Source organism: Triturus cristatus, chromosome 4_1 (genome assembly GCF_964204655.1).
Source record: "Triturus cristatus chromosome 4_1, aTriCri1.1, whole genome shotgun sequence".
Lineage (NCBI taxonomy): Eukaryota > Metazoa > Chordata > Amphibia > Caudata > Salamandridae > Triturus > Triturus cristatus.
In genome coordinates this window covers 194164126-194184955 of record NC_140585.1, presented here as the reverse complement: position 1 = coordinate 194184955, position 20830 = coordinate 194164126, and the positions used below count along the sequence as shown (strand labels likewise).

The window sequence follows — 20830 nt, the reverse complement described above, 5'->3', positions numbered from 1 at the left end:
TCCTCTGGATCTTGAATCTGTCTGGGATGGCAGTGTTGATGTCTGGGCGGAGGCAGCATTGATCCAGGTTTCCATAAAGAAGGCGATGTCGGGCGAGAGAGGGTTGAGTAGGTTCCAGATTTCCATGGCGTGTTTGTGTACGGAGCGCACGTTGAGGAGGATGCATCTGAGGGTGTCATCGGTGCTGGCGTCTGTGGTGTTCGGGACCGGGGTGGTGGTGAAGGTCTGGCGGCAGTGGAGGCAGGAGAACTGGCCGTGGGTCCTGTAGGTGAGGTCTGTTGGCAGTCTGAGTGTGTAGGGGTTGAGTGCGAGGTTCTCCTGGGGGGCAAAAAGCATTAAAAAAAATAAATCCTAACTTTAAGACTTTCAGTATTCACAGAAGGCATTGAGGAGTCCTAAAGTTAGGACTCCAAACTTCTGTGAATACAGAAATGAGCAAGTGCCTTCTGTGAATACCAAAATGAGTAAGTGCCTTCTGTGAATACTAAAATGGTAGTAAGTTTGGGATTTTGTCTTAAGTTAGTTATGTGAATCAGGCCCCAAGTTCCCACTCCAGTCTAAGCAACAGTAGGGAAAGTGTTGGACTTCAGAGTGGTTGAATTTACTATTTATACTCCAGTCTAAGCAACAGTAGGGAAGGTGTTGAACTTCTGAGGGGTCAAATTTACTATTCCCATTCCGCACTAAGCAAAAGCAGGGAAAGTGTTGCATTTTGTAGAGGTTAGAGTTACTATTCCCACTGCAATGTGTGAAACAGCTGGAAACGTGTTGGGCTTTAGAGGGATTAAATTTACTATTAGCACCCCAATATATACAACAGAAGGAAAAGTTTTGGACTTCCAAGGGGTTTAATTTTGATGTGGCCTTAATACGTTTTGTGACCTTGCCTGTGGTGGCTACTTGGGCCTCCCACACGAGTGAGGCACCATTTTTATCAGAAGACCTGGGGTAACGCTGGGTGGTAGGAAATTTGTGTCAGCCTGGTGATGCCACAACTTTCCACACACAATGTGTGAAAAAAGTATTTTTTTTCAGTAAAAATTTCAGGTTTGCTGGGGATTCTGGGTAAGAAAACGTTGGGGGATCCACGCAAGCCATACCTGGAATACCCCGGGTATCTAGTTTTCAGAAATGTATGGGTTTGGTAGTTTTCCCTAGGTGGCCACCGAGCTCCGGGCCAAAAACTCATGGGACCCCCCCTAACAAAATCAGGTTGGTTTGTGATAGATAATTTTGATGTCGCCTCAATAGGTTTTGGGCCCTTGCCTGTCGCGGGTACTTGACCCACCCATGCAAGTAAGGTACCATTTGTCTCGAAAGACTTTGGGGAACTCGAGGTGGGTGGAAATTTGTGGATCCACGCAGATTGCAGAACTTTCCGCCACAGAAATGTGGGGAAAATTTGTTTTTTTGGACAATCTTGTAGGTTTGCAAGGTATTCTGGGTAACAGAACCTGGTGAGAGCCAGTCAAGTCACCCCATCCTACATTCCCATGTGTGTCTAGTTTTCAAAAATGTATAGGTTTGCTTGGTTTCCCTAGGTGCCGGAAGAGCTAGGGTTCAAAAACTACAGCTAGGTACTTTGCCAAAAAAGGGTCATTTTTCACTGTGAAACTGTGAAGTGTGTCCACGTTGTGTTTTGCGCCGTTTCCTGTCACGGGCACTAGGCCTACCCACACAAGTGTGGTATCATTTTTCTTGGAAGACTTCGGGGAATGCGGGGTGTGTGGAAATTTGTGGATCCACGCTGATTCCAGAACTTTCCACCACAGAAATGTGGGGGAAATGTGCTTTGTTGACAATTTTGTAGGTTTGCAAGGGATTCTGGGTAAGATAAACTGACCTGGTGAAAGCCAGTCAAGTCACCCCATCCTGGATACCGCTGGGTGTCTAGTTTTCAAAAATGTATAGGTTTGCTAGGTTTCCCTAGGTGCCGGAAGAACTAGGGTTTAAAAACTACAGCTGGGCACTCTCCCAAAAAAGGGTCATTTTTCACTGTGAAATTGTGGTGTGTCCACGTTGCGTTTTGTGCCGTTTCCTGTTGCGGGCACTAGGCCTTACCACACATGTGAGGTACCATTTTTCTCAGAAGACTTTGGGGAACGTGGGGTGGGTGGAAATTTGTGGATCCACGCAGATTCCAGAACTTTCCACCACAGAAATATGAGGAAAATGTGTTTTTTGACAATTGTTTAGGTTTGCAAGGGATTCTGGGTAACAGAACCTGGTGAGAGCCAGTCAAATCACCCCATCCTGGATTCCTCTGGGTGTCTAGTTTAAAAAAATGTATAGGTTTGCTAGGTTTCCCTAGGTGCCGGCAGAGCTAGGGTTAAAAAGCTACAGCTAAGCACTTTGCAAATATAGGGTAATTTTTCATTGTGAAATTGTGGTGTGTTCACGTTGCGTTTTGAGCCGCATCCTGTCATGGGCACTATGCCTACCCACACAAATGAGGTACCATTCTTATCGGGAGACTTAGGGTAATTCAGATTTGTAAAGCAAATTTTATTACCTATTGGCTTTTGATGCATTTCTGCCTTCCAACTGAAAGACAATGTGTTAAAAAGAAGTCATTTTGAAAAATGACTGATAATTCTCATGTTAGTATGAGTATTCCTAATTTCGGAAATGTGCAAATATCTACGGTTTCTAAACTCTATATTTTGTTCCCATTTCAGAAATACCTAGGTGTCTTTCATACCGATTTTTCCATGTATACATTTTCCAAGAATAATTGCTATATACCCGGTACATAATAAAAAAACATTGCAAGCCGCTGCTCAGTTTTTGGCTCTGGGTTCGTCGGGTTCTTGGTAAACCTACAAGTCCTATATATCCCCACAACCAGTAAGGTCCAGCGGATGTAACGGTATATTGCTTTCAAAGAGTTGTCATAATTAGAAGAAGTTACAGGTGAAAACGTCGACACAAAAGGCTTTTTTTTTCAACTAATTTTCAATTGTTCCTATATTTAATTGTTAGTTTCTATAAAGAAACCTTGAAGGGTCTACACAAATGACCCCTTGCTGAATTCAGAATGTTGTCTACTTTTCAAAAATGTATAGCTTTCCTGGATCCATTATTACTTTCATATCCATTTCTACCATTAACTGGAAGGAGGTTGAAAGCACAAAAAATAGCAAAAATAGGCTATGTCCCAGAAAAATGGCAAGACTGTGTAAAAATTTTTGTTTTTCTGACAAATGTTTGCCATTCCCTAAAAGGTGGGAAAATTGTGATTTCAGCCCCACAAACCCTTTTTTGATACCATTTGCAGGGGAAAAAACAGACACTTTCATTTGTAGCAGTTTTTTCCCATTTTTCCCCAAAAAAACAAAATTTAGCTGTATTTTGTCTAATTTCTGGGTCCTCTCCAAGGGAATCCACAAACCCTGGGTACCTTTAGAATCCCCATGATGTTGAAAGAAAAGGACGCAAATGGCGTGGATACCTTATGTGATCAAAAAGTTACAGGGGCCTAAGTGCAAACTCCCCCAAATAACCAAAAAAAGGCTTAGTACAGTTGGGAAAAGGCCGAGCAGCGAAGGGGTTAAAATATAAATAAAAATAATAATAACATTAAAATAAATCAAATAAATGAAACATATAAAAATAATAAATAAAATATGTACTTTTTTAATATAAACATTATTATTTCTTACATAGTCTAAATGAAACGACAATTTTACAGATTAAATAATCAAGGAAACAAGTATATAATGATTTATAAATTAAACATTTAAATAACATAAAAAGTGAATAAAGAAAACTCTGTTAAATTTAAATCATTTCTCTCCTTATTCCCCTATAAACTGAACAACATGCTACTAAATTGTAGATGACTAATTATCCTACACAAAGAAATACTTTGAGAGAAAGAAGAGCTTTGTGAGGAGAGGACCATTACATTCTCCAATTATAGAGACAAAAATTGTAAAGATGTGCCAGTTCTTAAATCTATTTCTGTATTGTAATAATCCTAAAGGGTCAGAACAAATCAGTGTGGGGAGTTTGTTGCAATCAGAAATAAAGTTTAATTTTCCTTATGGATACTAGAGTTCATAAGATGGCGGCTAGGAATTAAATTGATAACTCAGATACTTACATTTTGAAGGAGGTGTGGACCTTCATAGATGAACACAGTATAAATTCTTTAATGCTGCATTTGAAGTGGGATTAATAGATATGGGATAATTCCAGTCTATCTCTGGTGGTGGCTTTAGTATCACTATCATCAAATCTCATGTGCATATTTAAAGTACACATTAACACCTAGAGGTATCTTGGTTCTGAATACCATATGTTTATTGTTATCCAAGTAAATTGCACTTATTGTACGACATCTCTATAATCACACACTATCTCTGTGGAGACCTGGTCATGTCTATAATCACACACTATCGCTGTGGGGACCTCGACATCTCTATAATCACACACTATCTCTGTGGGGACCTGTGCATGTCTATAATCACACACTATCTCTGTGGGGACCTCGACATCTCTATAATCACACACTATCTCTGTGGGGACCTGGGCATTTCTATTATCACACACATTCTCTTTGGCGACCCTGGTAATGCTATAGTCACACACCATCTCTGGGGACTTGAACATTCGTGTAATTACACGCAAACTCTGTTTTGGATTGAGCATCATCAGCTTTGCCTTCTCTGTATGGGGCTTTGTGAATACTGAAAAGTAGTAAAGTTAGACTTTTGGTCAAAGTTTACATTGATGAAACTGAAAAGTTAGATTTTTTGTCTAAGTTTACCATTGTGAATCGGGCCCTATTTTAATGAGGACTTAAACACAATCTTCTTCATGCACTATCTCTGTGGGGACTTAAACATCGCTATAAAACACTATCTTTGTGGGGACTTGAACATCACTATAAAAACATACCATCTCTGTGGTGATTTGAGCATTCCTGTAATCAAACGCAAGCTCTGTTTTGACAGGAAGCACCAGGGGGTGCCGTGAGGTACAGGGTCAAGACTTATTTGCATATAGCTGGGTCTGAACTGGGGTGGCAAAGTGAGCTAAAAAACGATGATGGATTCAACCCAGATCTGTGACTGGGGATGAGTGACTGAAAAGTTTCAGCACTCCGTCCATCATCTCCTTGTGTTTGCTTTGTTTGCCAATTTGGCAGGGTATGCCCAGATGTGGGTCCCTTGCTCACTGTGCCACTGGATTCAAGCTAGACTGGCTGATGAATGGGTGTTACCCCGAAACTGGTTCCAGGATGCTTGTTTCCGGTCCAGGGAAGACCTGGCTTAGCAGTTCGGGCTGGACTGTTCCCATGAGGCACAGGGTCAAGTCTGATTTACATATAGCTAGGTCTGAACTGGGGTGGCGAAGTGAGCTAAAGAACGATGATGGATTCCACCCAGATCTGTGACTGGGGGTGAGTGACTGAAAGGTTTCAGCACTCCGTCCATCATCTCCTTGTGTTTGCTTCGACTTTAACATCATCAGCTTCACATTCTCTGTATGGGGCTTTGTGAATATTGAAAAGTGGTAAAGTTAGACTTTTGGTCTAGATTTATCTTTGTGAATACTGAAAAGTAGTAAAGGTAGACTTTTTGTCCAAGTTTACCTTTGTGAATTGGGCCCTAATTTAATAAGGACTTAAACACAATCACCTTCATACACTATCTCTGTGGGGACTTAAACATCGCTATAATAACACACTATCTATGTGGGGACTTGAACAATACTGTAATAACACACTATCTCTGTGGGGACTTAAACATCGCTATAATAACACACTATCTATGTGGGGACTTGAACAACACTGTAATAACACACCATCTCTGTGGGGACTTGAACATCTCCATGGTAACACACTATCTCTGTGGGGACTTAAACATAGCTATAATAACATACTATCTCTGTGGGGACTTGAGCATACCTATAATTACACACAACCTCTGTGTGGAGTTCAACATCATTAGCTTCACACTCTTTATAATGGGATGTAAGGTTTGAATGTACACACTATTTCTATGGAGGCTTAAACACAATGATCTTCACCAACTATCTCTATGGGAACTTAAACATCTATTTTGGCAAAAATGTAAGCAGCTAATCAAGCTCTGGGTTCCACTTGACCATATTCCTTGTTTCCATATGTTAATTTCTTTTGTTTGTTAGTTCCCTTATCTCCTAAGATTTTAAGCACTAATAAATAGGTTAAATACAGCTTTAAGTGTCTTTCTTTAAGCATGATATGATATTTTCAGGCACATTAACATAATCTGTCTTTAATTTATACCCCTAGTATATATGCAGCAATTCATATATGAATAGATTACAATGTTGTTTGTGTATATTGTTGATAAAATAAACATTTAGCCATGTACCTTCAACTGTATTCAATCACAAATAGTGTTACGGACTAGGTCCCCATAAGGATGGTAGCACGTGTTCAAGTCCCCACAAGGATGGTGCAGTGCGCACGATTAAATAACAATATATTTGCAAATTTGAAGCAGGATCCTGTATCATGAATTTTTTCTTAACATTTTTCTGTTATTAGTGTATTATAAAAACATTGGGAAAGGTTAGTCCCCACAAGGCAGGTATTCACACATAGTCCCCACAAGGATGGTAACACGTGTATGTGTGTGTGTGTGTGTGTGTGCGTGTGTGCGTGTTTGTGTCCTGTATTGTTCACCAAGGAAATATAATAATCCTGCTGCCTTCCTTATATCTGGTGTTTCCTCTTTCTGGTGAATTGATCTTTCGCGGGTCCATGAAAGGTTTGTGTTCTGTATACACTATCATGAGATGGGTGTTCATGTATCTTCATAACTACCTCTGATTCTACGCATCTCTCCACCCAACCTATCACCAGGGGCGTGTTTCGGATTTCCATCCAGACCTATGATTCCTTGCACCATGACTTGTGACGCTTTTCTCCATAATGTAATCATGCACTACGGGTTCTTTGTTTGAGCTTGCTATGTTCCAAACTGTTGCTTATTCGCAATATTTTTGGAATATTTGGTATTATATGGGCTTTTCTTTTGCAAATGCTGTTATATGGAAAATGTATGGACGAGCAGAATAGGAAACAAGTGTGCTCTATACGTACACAACCTTGCAGTCTCAGAAACATCATGGAATACGGGATATGCTACCACTTACTCTGGATTTGGGGCAACTGGATGCACTCTGTTGGAGAAGGTGATACAATTGACAAAAATGTGGATATGCTGCAGCCTTTGATCATGATCTTCACAGACAAAAATCTATAAAATACAACCTTTAATCGTAGGTCTGGGGGGAGGATGAAAGGAAACAATCATTATTGGACACAGTAACGAGATTGCCCACAGTATGCTACCTATAAGCTGTAGGGTTTTATAAAAATGTTTTCTTGTGAAATTAAGAGTCATAAAAACATGCCACATTATCTACCAAAGAGCAGCCATATGCTAATGTACCTTGATCCCTACCAGTCACAGACTGGTGACTACCCATGAGAGCATCTCCAGCTTTGAGAGTGCTCCTGGCCACCGAGTATCTTTGCCTAGAGATGTCATACCAGTGTTTAAAACACAAATTGGTACAGTGTGGCCTTGGTCATACAGAGCCCACGCTTTTACTCACCTCTGGCCGTGGCTTTGAAATCACAGTTTTAAAGTCAGGCCAGGAATCCACCAGGACCTCCATATTTAAAGGGTTACCGCGGTTTATGTAGAAAACCGAGCCATAGACCTGGAATAGAGAGAAAAAAGGGAAGTCAAGTCGCACCTTGAGCTCTTGTCTAAGATACCTGAGGCATGGAAAAACAAACAATAATGGTAAATATGAGTTATGGAATTCATAATCGTGAAAATTATTTCACCAGACAGCGGACAATTAACATGGGCAGGCACACCTGGGATTCATTTCACCAACAGAATGGTATAACAGAATAGGTATGTGTATTTATAGCTTTGCCATAAATTAAATCTGGTGCTATAAATGAGTGTGCAAAGTTTATCTAACATTAGAGCGTCGCGATACGAAAAAGGATGCTTTGAGTGTCCCCATCATACGACGTCAGCACAGATGGGACGCAAATCTGCGGATAATTTGAATGTCAAATGATTGCAGTGTTGTAGAGTTTCAGCATGCTTGCAAAGGGAATACAAGATACTTTTCTTTCTTTCAGTTTCTAACTCTGCCTGTTCTTTTCTCTGTGTCTCACTTAATTATTCTCCTTTCTATATCAAACAGCATATGCCTGTTCTCCCATTGAAACTAACTAGGAGTGGCTGGGTTTAGAAGCTGCTAATGATGACATACATGCCCTTTGGCACAACAAGCACTGCCCTTGCTACCCAAGGTCTCAATGAAAGCAACAGCTGCAAGAGAAAGTAAACAGGGCTCTATTTACTTTGTTTATTTTCCACTGCTTGCCACCTTCATGTTTTTTTTAGACCATCAGCAGCTAAAATAAAACACTTTCAGAGGCTAAAGAAGGGACAAGCGATCCACCTAGTCATTGCTTCTGGGGTCAAAAGGTTGTTGATGTCACATCTAACCCATTGCAGTTCATCCTCTCCCTTACTTCCTTTCTTGTCAGTATCACTTATTCCAGCCCTGCCACCTCTTCCTGCCCTCTAGCTCATATATGGCCACGCTTTCAGCTGCCTGTGTTACTCTTTGTCACAACATCTTCCTTCATATTTTAACTTTGCCATTTTTTCACCAGTTTGACCTATATTATTTCGACCTAAGGCTATGTTCTTTGTGGTCTGCTTGCAACAGGTTAGCTCGAAGCTGGCTGCTTTCTTGACTGGTCTATGCAGGTTAAATGGGAAAGGAGAAACAAAGAAATAATCCCTTGTTTTACCGTCAGTGACTCCGGGACACTCTGAGCGAGAAACTCCTCTATTTTCTTGAGATCATCAGAGCTCTCTAAAACCAGCATCATGAATCAGGAATCAGTGTAGCGGACTGATGGCTTCTAAAAAAAGATTGGACAGATCACAGAAAATTAAGGTACATTTGTGAGATTCAAAGTCTGTTTGCCCCCTGCCCAATATATGGGCTTCCATTGCATTTTCCTCAAATATGGCAAGCTTCTTCTCTTGTCCACATTTAATGGGGTTCCACAGTGGAGAGGAAAGAAAGAAAGAAAGAAAGAAAGAAAGAAAGAAAGAAAGAAAGAAAGAAAGAAAGAAAGAAAGAAAAAAGAAAGAAAGATTAAAGCAAGACAAAAGTGAGATAGAGAGAGAAAGAAAGAAAGAAAGAAAGAAAGAAAGAACGAAAGAGAGAAAGAAAGAAAGAAGGAAAGAAAAAGGAAGCCAGGAAAGGAGCATAGAAAGAAGAAAAATTAAAGAAAGAAAGAAGAAAGGGGAAGGCAGGTAAGAAGCAAATAAAGAAAAATGAAAGAAAGAAAGAAAGATTAAAGCATGAAAAAAGAAAAAAGAAAGAAAGAAAGGAAGAAAGAGGAAGCCAAGAAAGAAGAGACAGAAGAGAAAGAAAGAAAGAAAGATAAAAAAAAGAAAGAAAGAGGAACGCATGAAAGAGGAAAGAAAGAAAGAAAGAAAGAAAGAAAGAAAGAAAGTAAGAGAGTAAGAAAGAAAGATAGAGAAAGGCAAGAAAGAAAGAGGAAGGCAAGAAAGAAAGTAAGAAAGAGGAAGACAATAATGGAAGTGGAATTTGAGAAATAGAAAGGAAAGAAAGAAAAAGAAAAAGGCAAGAAGAAAGACGGAAAAGAAGAAAAAAGAAAGAAAGAAAGAAAGAAAGATAGAAAGAAAGAAGAAGGGAAAAAGAAAGAAGAAAAGAAAGATGAAAGATGGTAAGAAAAAACAAAAAAGGAAAGAAAGGAGGGAAGAAAGAGGAGGGAAGAAACAAAGAAAGGAAAGAAAAGAAAGAAGGAAAGAAAAAAGGAAAGAGGAAACAAAGAAGGAAGACCAAAGGAAAGACAGAAAGAAAGAGAAAAGGTAGAAAAAATGAAAGCAAGCAAGAAAGAGGAAAGCAAGAAAGAAAAACAAATAGAGGTAAAAGAGAAAAAAGAAGGAATGAATGAGGAAAGAAAGAGGGAAAGGAAAGAAAGAGGGAAGAAGGATCGCAAAGATTGGGCACTCTTATGAGCTTTTATTTAGAATTGATGTGAACTGCTGGTAGGGTGTGAAAAAGAAGGAGCTATATAAACAAAGGCCACTTCATAAGAAATGTACAACAGGATTGTCAGAAGACAGGAACTGATAAAGCTGGAATGTTTCCTGCACTCTCATCTGTTAGAAACCGTCCTGCTATCACACCAGGCTCTACAAAGAAAGGCAACCCTAAAGCAGTGATAAAGTCAAAATAAAAATTCTGCCATTGAAGGGAACTACCTTGTGTGTAGATGTGCTCTGTGTGAAAGAGCTAAATGCAGTCATTCAAAATGAAGTTAGCTAGTAGGTGAAGCAGGCTGGCACATTGCCCTATGCTCTATGCTTTAGTGGGAGGAAGCAAAATGAGATTGACACAAGATGAAGAGAGATGGCTGAAACACTCTTTATGTAAGTAAAGCCTGACACAGCAGCTCCCCAGGACAAGGACTCTGTGTCCTTGAAGGTCATATCTGTCTCCCCACAAAGTGAGAGGACACCAGGACCAACCGGATCCACACAGGACCAATAGCCAGGGTACTAGACCCCTTGCAACGAGCAAAGACCGTGAGTGTCCAATCAGGACTTCAATGACTCTAAAAAAAAGCAGCCATCGAGGGACATCAGCACCATAGAGACCCACTTTCAAAGTGGCCCAGCGGTCCTGATTTGTACACCCTCAACCAGCGAGACAGATGACCGCAAGGCTCTGGGACAACCAGAGCCCAGCCAACCTCTTTGCTCTGAACCAAGTCTCTCAGCCTGGGTACTGACGAACCAACTGTGATTCTTTCTCCCTGGACCCTTGTACCCGTGCCCCCTATTGGGAGCTCCCATACTTGTCCCCAAATACACCTCTGCAGCCTGTTTCTAGGGTCCCCACTTCTCTTTATTGGCGTAGGGCGCACGGCTACCAACGCGACCAGTACTTCTGTACCTGGACGCCCCAAGGCAGGTAACAACAATCTGTGGTAGTACTTTGGAGTTGGCCTCCTACGACCCAAAGTATTGAAGGACACCCCCAGAAACCAAACGTAATTAACTATATGCTATACATGCCTTTTGTCCCACAGGGAAGCATTGTGTGTAAAGATGCATTTAAGTGAACATTTTACTTACCTGCTAAAATCAATATCTTAAAAAGTACTTACTCACTATTGAAGTTCTTGGTATCTAAATTTATATAAAAATACGACTTCTTTTTCTAAATTGGTCTCGGATTTATTCTTGAGTGTGTCTCATTTATTGCCTTTGTGTGTGTCAACAAATGCTTAGTTCTAGCCTCTGATAGACCTAAATGCTCGCTCATACTACCACAAAAGAGAGCATTTGGGATACCATTTGTTCCTCTATAATCCTATCAGGGTTTGCCTGCACTCTACAAAGTGTACCTCATTTTGGACCACTATATAAAGAGCCAGCTCCCTACAGAAGTTTTGGGAATGGGAGACTGATCATGGAGGGGGAGTGTATCTGCAAATACTGCAGTATTATTGATGTATGAGATTACATTTTTATTGTTCAATGCTAATACAGGTTTGAAGGTTTTAAATAGATATGAATACAGGGGCCTGATGCGATGGTTGTCTTCAGTTAGCCCAGAAGTTATTTTTCTTCAAGAGAACCACCTTAGAAATAATGCTCCTAAACTTTACATCCTTAAGAAATACTACTATTTTGCCTCGGCTGGGGATGCAGTGATTGGGTTATGATTTATTTGAGGAATGACATTGATTGAAAGGTTTCTCAGGTATTCAGGGATCCCGGATAGAATATGAGATCTGTTAAGTTTTAATTTTCACTTTGATAACGTCTAAATAGATTCTCCATCATATGTTATGAGTGGAAATCTAGTTCGAAGGAGCAGGGTGCAACAGATAAACGTGTCATGGTCAACAATAAAAGTGAAGCACAACACTACATTCATGTTTTTAAAACAATAAAAGGATATCTCAAATTGCATATTCTGTGTGCTCTGTGAGCATCCATTATGCAAAAGCAAAACTACAGGCTTTGTCAAAGCTTGTTTGAAGTTTGTAGAAGTGGTGCAAATTCTGATACATAACTGCACCATCACCGATAGTATGAAGAAAAGGAAAAAGAAGAAAAACAAGGAGAAATATATCAATGTAAACATGAATCGAGGATATAGAGAAATATAAAGAAGAGCTATGCTAGGGAAGGAGGAGAAGCAACAGAGGAGACAATAGAGGAGACTGGCTCCCAGTCGAAAGAAGAATAACCTTCAAACTCCTCACCCACACATACAAGGCCGTTCACAACACCGGACCTATATACCTGAACAGCCGCATTTCCTTCCATGCACCCAAAAGACACCTCCAATCAGCCGACCTCGCTCTGGCCTTAGATCCTAGCATCTACTAGACCAGAACGGGAGGTAAGTCATTCTCCTACCTCACAGCGAATGGCCGGAATGACCTTCCCCTCCAACTCCAACAACCCCCACACAGCACCAGTTCAGGAATTAAGGACCTCAAGACCTGGCTATTCGGATAACTCCAGCACTCAACGGAGCTGCCCCCACCCCGTCAGAGCCATGGGGTCCTTATGGGTGAGTAGTTGCACATTTCCAAACCCTGATTGATTGATTGATAGATTGACATAAGAAAGATACGGCAAGATGCAGAGAGAGAGGATGAGAGGCAAAAAAGTGAGTGGGTGCGAGAGAAATAGAAGAGGGTGTTGGAAGGCAAAAAGGTGGAAACGAGGAGTTAGGACCCAGGCCGGGGAAGGCAAAGCCGGACCCGATAGAGGCCTGGGGTAAAACGCCGGCCGGCGGCGGGACCCCTCCACGCCACGCCCCCGCAATTAGGAAAACCCGGCTGGGCCGGGGAGGGCAGGATAGGCCCACAAACAAAGGAAGCTCCCCCCCCAATCAGGGGGCGAGAAAGGTAGGCAAGGGGGAGGTTAAAAGGGGCCAACGGCCCAGGGAATTCAATTTCAAGGCTCCCCCTCGCGTAACAATGGGGATCGTTTTCTAGCTAAAGTAACCCTCTTTTGCGACATTAATGAATGTCCGAATGTATATTTTGCGGTTTATATGCAGTTCTGGGATGAAAGTCGATAGCCCACTATTCAATATTGGAACGTTAAGTTGTAAATTGCAAGTAACAGAAAGATGTCTCTTTTGAAAGCATTAATCCGCTGAGCTGTTTACATCATATGCAGTCGGTAATCTATTTGGTACGCGTTCTTTTCAGCGGGCACATTAAACCTCTGCACTAACTTCACTAAGGCAAAACCCCAACCTTACAAGACACTGATCCCTCCCCAGGAAGATGATTAATCACACGAGTTTTCTTGACAATTACGCGAGGCCTGGCAATTGCTGGCGGAAAGGAACGCTGCAGCAGGTGCTTCAGAAAGCTTAAGAAGCTTTCAAACACGGCGCCTTAAGGAAGCCATCACCCGGTGCGGTAGCACCGGTCGCACCGAACTACCATACCAAGATAGGGGTCCGAGCACCTCCCATCGCACACGTCTCACGAGGAATGGAGATGTTATAGCAGTTACGAACAGCGGTTACGAAAGGCGGAGCAGGGTTCGAGCCCGGTAAACAGCCCGAGCCTTCCCGGTCTGGGTACAATCTCTGTGAACCGCTGGGAAGAAAACAGGGCCGGTTTTTAGTGCTGGGGCGCCCTGTGCAACAATGTTTGTGGGCGCCCCGCCCCAATGACCAACTCTATCACGCACTCGATTACTAGCACCCTTTAACAGTGACCAAGTCACCATAACCACACGCTCGCAGAGGCATTGAATTAGTTATATAGCGCCTTCCTACCAGGGTAGGGATCCGAGCACCTGGCATCACACACGCAGTACACAGAGACAATCAAGCATAGGTGTGAATCCGGGTATAGGAAATGATAAATAAGCCAAAGGACGGTAAGTGTAGGAGTCACAGGTCATTCAGACTGGTAGGCAATATAGTGTACGAGTGCTTGGTGTGGTGAAACACGCACGCAGAGTCGGAAAAGAAACAGCGTAGTTGGGAGTTTTTCTTTGGAAATAAGAATCGATTTATAGCCAAATTTACCCCTTTTTGCAACATGGATGAATGTTCTAATAATGTATATGTTGCGGTGTACCTGCAGTCCAGGGAGGGAAGTCAATAGCTCACTTAGCTATAGTGGGACTTTAAGTTATAGATTGCAAGTAACATAAAGATGTCTCTGTTGGGAAGCCGTAATCTGCTGAGCTGTTTACATAATATGCAGTCTGTAATCTACTTGGTACACGTTGTTTGCAGCAGGCATATTAACCTCTGCGCTAACTTCACTGACTCAAAACCTCGACCGTACAAAACACCGATCTCCCTCCAGGAAGATAATTAATCGCACGAGTTATTCTTGACAGTTATGTGAGGCCGGGGAATTGCCGGCGGGTAGAAACGCTGCAGCAGGGGCTTCAAAGGCTTAATAAACTTTCAAACACGGCGCGACCACTTCCCCCTGAAATGTAAATTTCGCGGCATAATGAGGGGTTTATAATTAATGTTCAAGACAGAGGACGTCGCCCGGTTCTGAGGTTTGCAATGGTTATAATGTTTGCATGGCGGCACTAGAATCACTGGGTAAACGGTTGCATTATCTCATTCGAGGCCAGTCACGGTCGATTAATTTAGAGCATGAAGCGAAGACGACGCTGCTTCCCATGTATTACAATTCTTTAAATGAAGGATATTTCCCCGACAGGCTGTCTGCTGATATCGAAATAAAAGAATTCCCACCCTGTCGTATGGAAAATGAGACGTGGTGTGGCCTAACGGTTGGAGCGGCTGAGCTCAAAGCAGGGGAACCAGGTTCAAGTCCCGGCAGGGACGCTCAACATCCTGTGTATCGGGGCAAATCCCGCAAACTCTCCGTGCCTACCTTTTAGGGTAGGCCGCGGACACCATCGAATCTACCCGTGCCCGGGTACTAGCGCGCAAGAGTCACGGCGACAGCGGCATTCTCCTCCCAGTTAGAAGGATCCGCGTTTAAGGCGATAAACGCGCGCATGGCGATTTCGAGGGCAGGGAATTGGCTTTTAGGCCAAATACAGGTCGAATCATGAGGGGGGTCTCCTACGCCCCCCCCCCCCACAGCAGTACACATGCGCACTAAGGGTGCACGGTGCGCGAGGAAGAGTTTAAAAAAAAAAATCAAAAAAAAAAAATCCCCGGGTTATTAGGATTTATTCGTCTGACGGGAGCGGTAGTCTGGTAGGTTGGGGACAAACATTCCCTGGCAGATGCAAGTATAGAGGCTCCAGGAATGCGATCATAAACAAAAAACTGTGTCTTGCTCATGACTCGAATCAAGAGTTTGTATGTCGGCACTAGGCCGCAAGGTGCCCACTCTGCTGTGCTCCACCAGAGGGGCAATGCCAAACCAATCCGTCCACCTCCGGTAGATAAATAGCAGGGATCAAAGGGTGGCCGGCTTATCAAAGCCAGCCTCAAGCACCTGCGATGGGAAGCTTGACAACAAATCCCATGCTGGTTTAGCACAGCCATGACAAATGACCCAATTACCGCACAAGTCCTAGTACCTTACAAGCTGCCATTCAGAAAAGAATCAACCTGTACCACCATATTGCGTTGCCTAACTAGCAGCGATAAACGCAAGTACATGGAGTACAGAGGGAGATTTGGCTCTTGAGAGACCTTCCTTAGCTAGAACAAACCAGATGTATAGTGTCCAGCGGAGGTGCAACTAGCACTTTCTCTATTAAACAAAGACCTGTGAGTTGCAGGTCACTGCAGTTAAAAGACAAGTTGGTAAGAAAAAACAGAGCAAAAAAAAATAGGCACAGGGGTGGTACCATTAATAGTGGGGCATACACAAAAGGAGAGCGAGGTGTCCCTGAGGTGTGTAGGACAACCCAATTGTTGTTGTCATATTAAATATTATAATTTTCGAAAAGAGCAAAACCAGTCGGGGCAGTGCAAAAGCTACCCATGGTCAGGGCGATGGTCAAGTTAAGACCCTGGGCAATCCGCGTTTTGGCGAGGGGAGGGCCCCCGTAAGGGAAAAGTACAACAACCTGGTCTAAAAGGCTAAAAAACAGCAGAACGGGACCAGGACCGCCTGGGGCCATAACAATCCAGATTGCTGTGGGAACAGATGCACAGCTGAGGCCAGATGCCAGCAAACAGGCCTGGCGACGGGAGGGCAGCATCCTGCAAGGCCTCGCAGGGGCACCACACCACTCGCGGCACCCAGAAGCATATTGGCCAACCTACGGAACGCCCAACTGAACTAGGGAGAAACGCAGGGCGGAGGTGGTAAAGGGAGCAAATGCTGACCATACAGCTTCAAGGACCGAGTCAATCCCTGCCCATGAGAGGCATGACCACCCGCTTACAGCTAAGGTCATGACGACATATTCCTACGATCTGCGCTGAGGCATACGCCACCAAGCAACCAACCTGGCTGCAATAATGGGCGAAACAATTTCCCCAAGGTAAATTACGAAAATTTAGTCCAGTATACCTGAGTCCAGTATACCTGCGCCACGCAGCAAGCATAGTTGGAGGAGGCGAAGCTAGAGGGCATAGGAAAAAATCCTGAAGAGAGCTGCACACCACCAGGGACAAAGATTACAAGGCCAAGGGGTGGATGTCAGGCAGCACGGGTGCATAAACTGGTAGTAGTCAGGGCAACATCTCGATGAGGGGGTATACCACAAGGGGACAGGAATAGACAAGTTCACGCGGTACATCGTGGGCATATTCGAGCTAGGAGGTGGCGAGTAGGCAGCGAGGTTAGGCCGAGCTAAGGGGGGAGCTCCCTCCGATCGAAAAACCGTAGAGAGCGTGGCGGAGCTGACACGAGGAACCTAGTAGAGAACGAAAGTACTAGGAGGTAGATGAAAGGCTCACACAGTGTCCTTGGATGCCTCACGCCAGGGGCACCAGGGGAGCCATTGGGCGGCGTGCCGCCAAAGAAAGAACAGAGATGACACTCCCGCAGGACCCCGGGGATGCCTTACGGCAGGGGTACAGACGGAAAAGATGACAAGGACCCAGCCGCAAGAAAATAGAGTAGATGCTCAAGTAAGGTCCTTGGGATGCCAAACGGCAGAGACCCCTGGGAGAAGGGAAGGCCCCGAAAGGATACAGGACGAGCGGGACGGCACTTGCAGCCCGGGCATGCCCAGAAAGGGACACCCTCCAAATCGGTAGCAAGTTGAAGCCTAGACCCGTGAATCGAAACACAGGGATTGGGGCCCCTCCCTCCTCTCCCAGGCAATTGGGGCGGCTGGGTCCAGAATGTGAATAGAGAAAATAATGAACAATAGATAAAAGTGAAACATGGTCGTTGAAGGACTATAGTAAGACCATGAATGTTGAAATTTGAAATATGAAGATTTCATGTTACAAAAATGTTTGTTGTAAAAATAAAACTGCGACCTTTTCAGGCACCAAGAAGTGGTCAAGTGCTAATTAAGGAAAAGCGCGCAGCGATGGCAACAACCAGGGGGGAGCGGGGAGGGAGTGCTCGCCGCCTGGACGGGGTTAGATAAAAACACAATCAGAAACATGCACGGAGAGTGAGGGAGATAAGAGTAGCCTGCATGCTGCAGCCCCTGCAGGGCCGAGGGACCCCCAAACGTTCAGGGGTCTCCAAACCTTCCATGGAGCCCCTGTTTAACCCAAGGCCAATGAAGGTATGTGAGATATGAGAGACTCAAGGGCCCCTAATCACATTATTCGAGGGGAGGGTGGCGTCATTTTGTGTTGTACCACTGACTACGTAGACAGACAGAGGAAAGAGAGAAGGAGAAAAAAGAGTTCAAGAGCACCAGGCAGAGGCAGAGAGAAAGAGAGACAAAGCACGAGAAACATATAAGGTATCTACAAGGCAAAGAAAGGACGGCAGTAAAGTAAAGAGAGAAAGGAAAAGAGAAGGGGAAGGAGAAAAAGAGACACCAAATGAGACCCAGAGCTGTGGAAATGTCTCTGCGTAACTGAAAGTGCTGCTGTACCATTCTGGCAAATTAGTCGGTTAACAAGTCGTAAAATGACTGCAGCCCTGGCATTTGCCAAACAAAAACGTTCGCTTCAAAGAAACAGCGATAAAGTTAGACAAGAGAGAGAAAGGACGGGAGAGATGGGGACGGCGGGCAAAGGAAAGCGGGATAGGACATGAAAGGTGAGAAGAGGGCAAGGAGGCAAAGCGGGCGTAGAGGCGATACAGTATTAAAGGGGGAAGCAATTGCAAAGCAGAAAGCGAGCAAGAGAATAGAGAGGGAGAGAGAGTTTAGGGGCAAAATGGTTCCTTTATTTTCTACACATGCCTGACCTTCGACCTTGGATACCTTGAGTCGTCTGAGCACCGCTGGACTCTCCGACCCCCTTGTTTACAAGCAGCCGGTTCCTTCCCCGGCCTCAGCGTGAACTCGGCCCGACCGTTTCCTCTCCACTGTGCTGTGTTGAGAACTGTGGCCTCGGAGGAGTGAGTGAGGGCACGAGAGGCGCGGGGCACATTATTCTTTCAGTACAGAGTCCTCCCTGACTCAGCAAGCGGCAGGCGCCGTGAGGGGTGATCAGCTGATGGAGAGAGGCCGTGCCTTCTTGGCTCACTTGAACACTTAGTGCAAACTGAATCCAGAGCCGGCTTCTGTGTGATGGGCCCACTTTATCCCTTCTATGGTTTCAGAGCTATTGTTATTTGGTTTCCTCGTGGATTAAATTGTTGTTTTAAATGTGTCGCCTTTAAATCAGGGAACCAACGCTTACAGTCCAATTTTTTGTCCTATAACGAAGCTTACTTTCAAATGTATCTCACTTTCACTTCCTTGGTATATCCCCTTGACTACACTTGGGAAAAAGGTATAGCCATCAACGCTGTTTCTTATGTGAACAATGTCTGTCGCTTCTTATTTCAAAAGCAGGTTGAACTCACAAAATCCCCTCCTTTGGCTGAGCTTACAAAGCTATTCATGTCCTGTCCACACCCCGTCATTGAACACTGATTCAGCCTCCTTCCTCCGAACAATTCAGTCCGGCCATCGCTCAAAAGCCTCCATCCCCTCACTGTTCTATGGTAAACTTGCACCAAATTCTTCCTTCTTGTTTTGTTCAGAATAAAATAATCTGTTTTTCTAAACCTGTATGGAGTCTTTTTGTGGTGTATTCATTGTTTCACTGTGTGAGTTTGTTGCACAAATACTTTACACATTGCCTCTTTAAATAAGCCTGCCTGCTCGGTACCAAGCTACCAGAGGGTGAGCACAGGTTATCTTTAGTGTGTATCTAGCCTAGCCTGACCAGAGTGGCGGCTCCTGCCTGGCCTGGTTGCATACCTCAGCCAAACAGGAATCCCATTTCTAACACACTCCCTGCTCACGAAAGACCGCTGAAGGGGACCCCACTTGGCCATCAATTTTTTTCTAGGGCTCTGTATTCCATCAATGAGCAGGGGAGCCCAGGAAAAGCTAAGGGTGATTTTAAGGAACCACCTTCCTCACAATATTCTAAGTGAAACAAAATTAAGCCACACTTTAAGAAAATCAACTTAGTATGCAGTCCTTCCAGGACTACGAGTATTCTCACTATGAGGATTATGAGGGTGAAGAGAAGGAATAGCCCCGAGCGGGGCTGCATCTCCCTCATGACCTTTGGCATAACCATTTCTCAAGCAGTTTCAGAAGCACTGAAATCTATTAATAATCAACTCTTACTGCTCTGCTCCCGCCAAGCCATATCAAACACTCTACTTTCAGCAAGCGAGAGCAGAAAATGCTCTCGCTTGCTGAAAGCAAAGGATGTGTCCGTTTCTCTGGCCTCTTTGAAGCAAGCAGGGAAACAGACACGTTGCTTTGGGATCCAGGGAGCTACATGTTAGCAGCTCCCTGGGTCTCAAAGCAAAGCCTCCTCCCGTAAGGAGTGGGAGGCCGGCAGAGAGTGTGGGGGCCTTCAGGCTCCCTCCGTGATCCTCAACATTCTGTAAATGGGTGCCCGGGGTGAGACCAGGGCTCGGGTCCCCGAGGCCAACAGTGGCCCCGGAGGGGGTCCGCGCACCTCCCCTTTAAAATAAACAAATTTTAAAAAGGGGGCAGGCTCCGGGGGATGGCGTCCCCAGGGATGAAAATGGCCTGAGAGGGGTGGCCGTCTGGGCCCCCTCCCTTTCAAATATAAAAAAAATATGAACTCCCGGGCCCTGGGGATAAGGTCCCTGGGCCCGAAATCTGCCCGGGAGGGGGCCATGTGGCCCCATTCCTACAAAATAGATGTCGATTTTTTTTTTTTTTTTTAAAGCTGGCAACTCTCTGGAGGCCTCTCCACCTTTTTCCTCCACTCTGTAAATGTGCCCCCTGGTACACTGCTGGTTGGGGGATTAAGTTCCCTTGGCTGCTGAGGGTCATTAGGGGCCAACCAGACCTCCTGTTACCTCTAGTAAGCCCTAAACAGTGGGATTGTTGAGAGGAAGGTGGCTCAGGTATTCAGGGATCTTGGAGGAAGGTGGCTCTGGATAGAATGTGAGATCTGTTAAGTTTTCATTTTCACTTTGATAACATCTAAATAGATTCGCCATCATACGTTATGAGTGAAAATCTAGTTTGAAGGGGCTTGGTGAAACAAATAAGCGAGTCATGGTGAAAGGTAAACAGTGAAGAACAACACCATATTCCCTTTTTAAAACATTAAAAGACTATCCCAAACTGCATATTCTATGTGTTCTATGAGCATCTATTATGCAAGAGGTAAACCTACTGGCTTTGTC

At 44.1% G+C, this 20830-nt stretch overlaps 1 protein-coding gene across 2 annotated transcripts in view; it reads right to left on the bottom strand.

The window, feature by feature from the left end:
• LOC146853999 (glycine N-acyltransferase-like) overlaps positions 1-18568 on the bottom strand; it is a 160245-nt gene extending 141677 nt beyond the window's left edge. The window contains exons 1-3 of one of the 2 annotated variants that reach the window (XM_085651863.1): positions 18407-18568; positions 8849-8962; positions 7618-7725 (exon numbers count right to left, since the gene is read on the bottom strand). In XM_085651863.1, the coding sequence (XP_085507989.1) occupies positions 7618-7725; positions 8849-8929 (189 nt within the window). In that variant the 5' untranslated portion in view covers positions 8930-8962; positions 18407-18568. The remainder of the gene's footprint in view (positions 1-7617; positions 7726-8848; positions 8963-18406) is intronic. The other variant, XM_085651864.1, reaches the window with a different exon arrangement.
• Positions 18569-20830: the final 2262 nt, after the last annotated feature.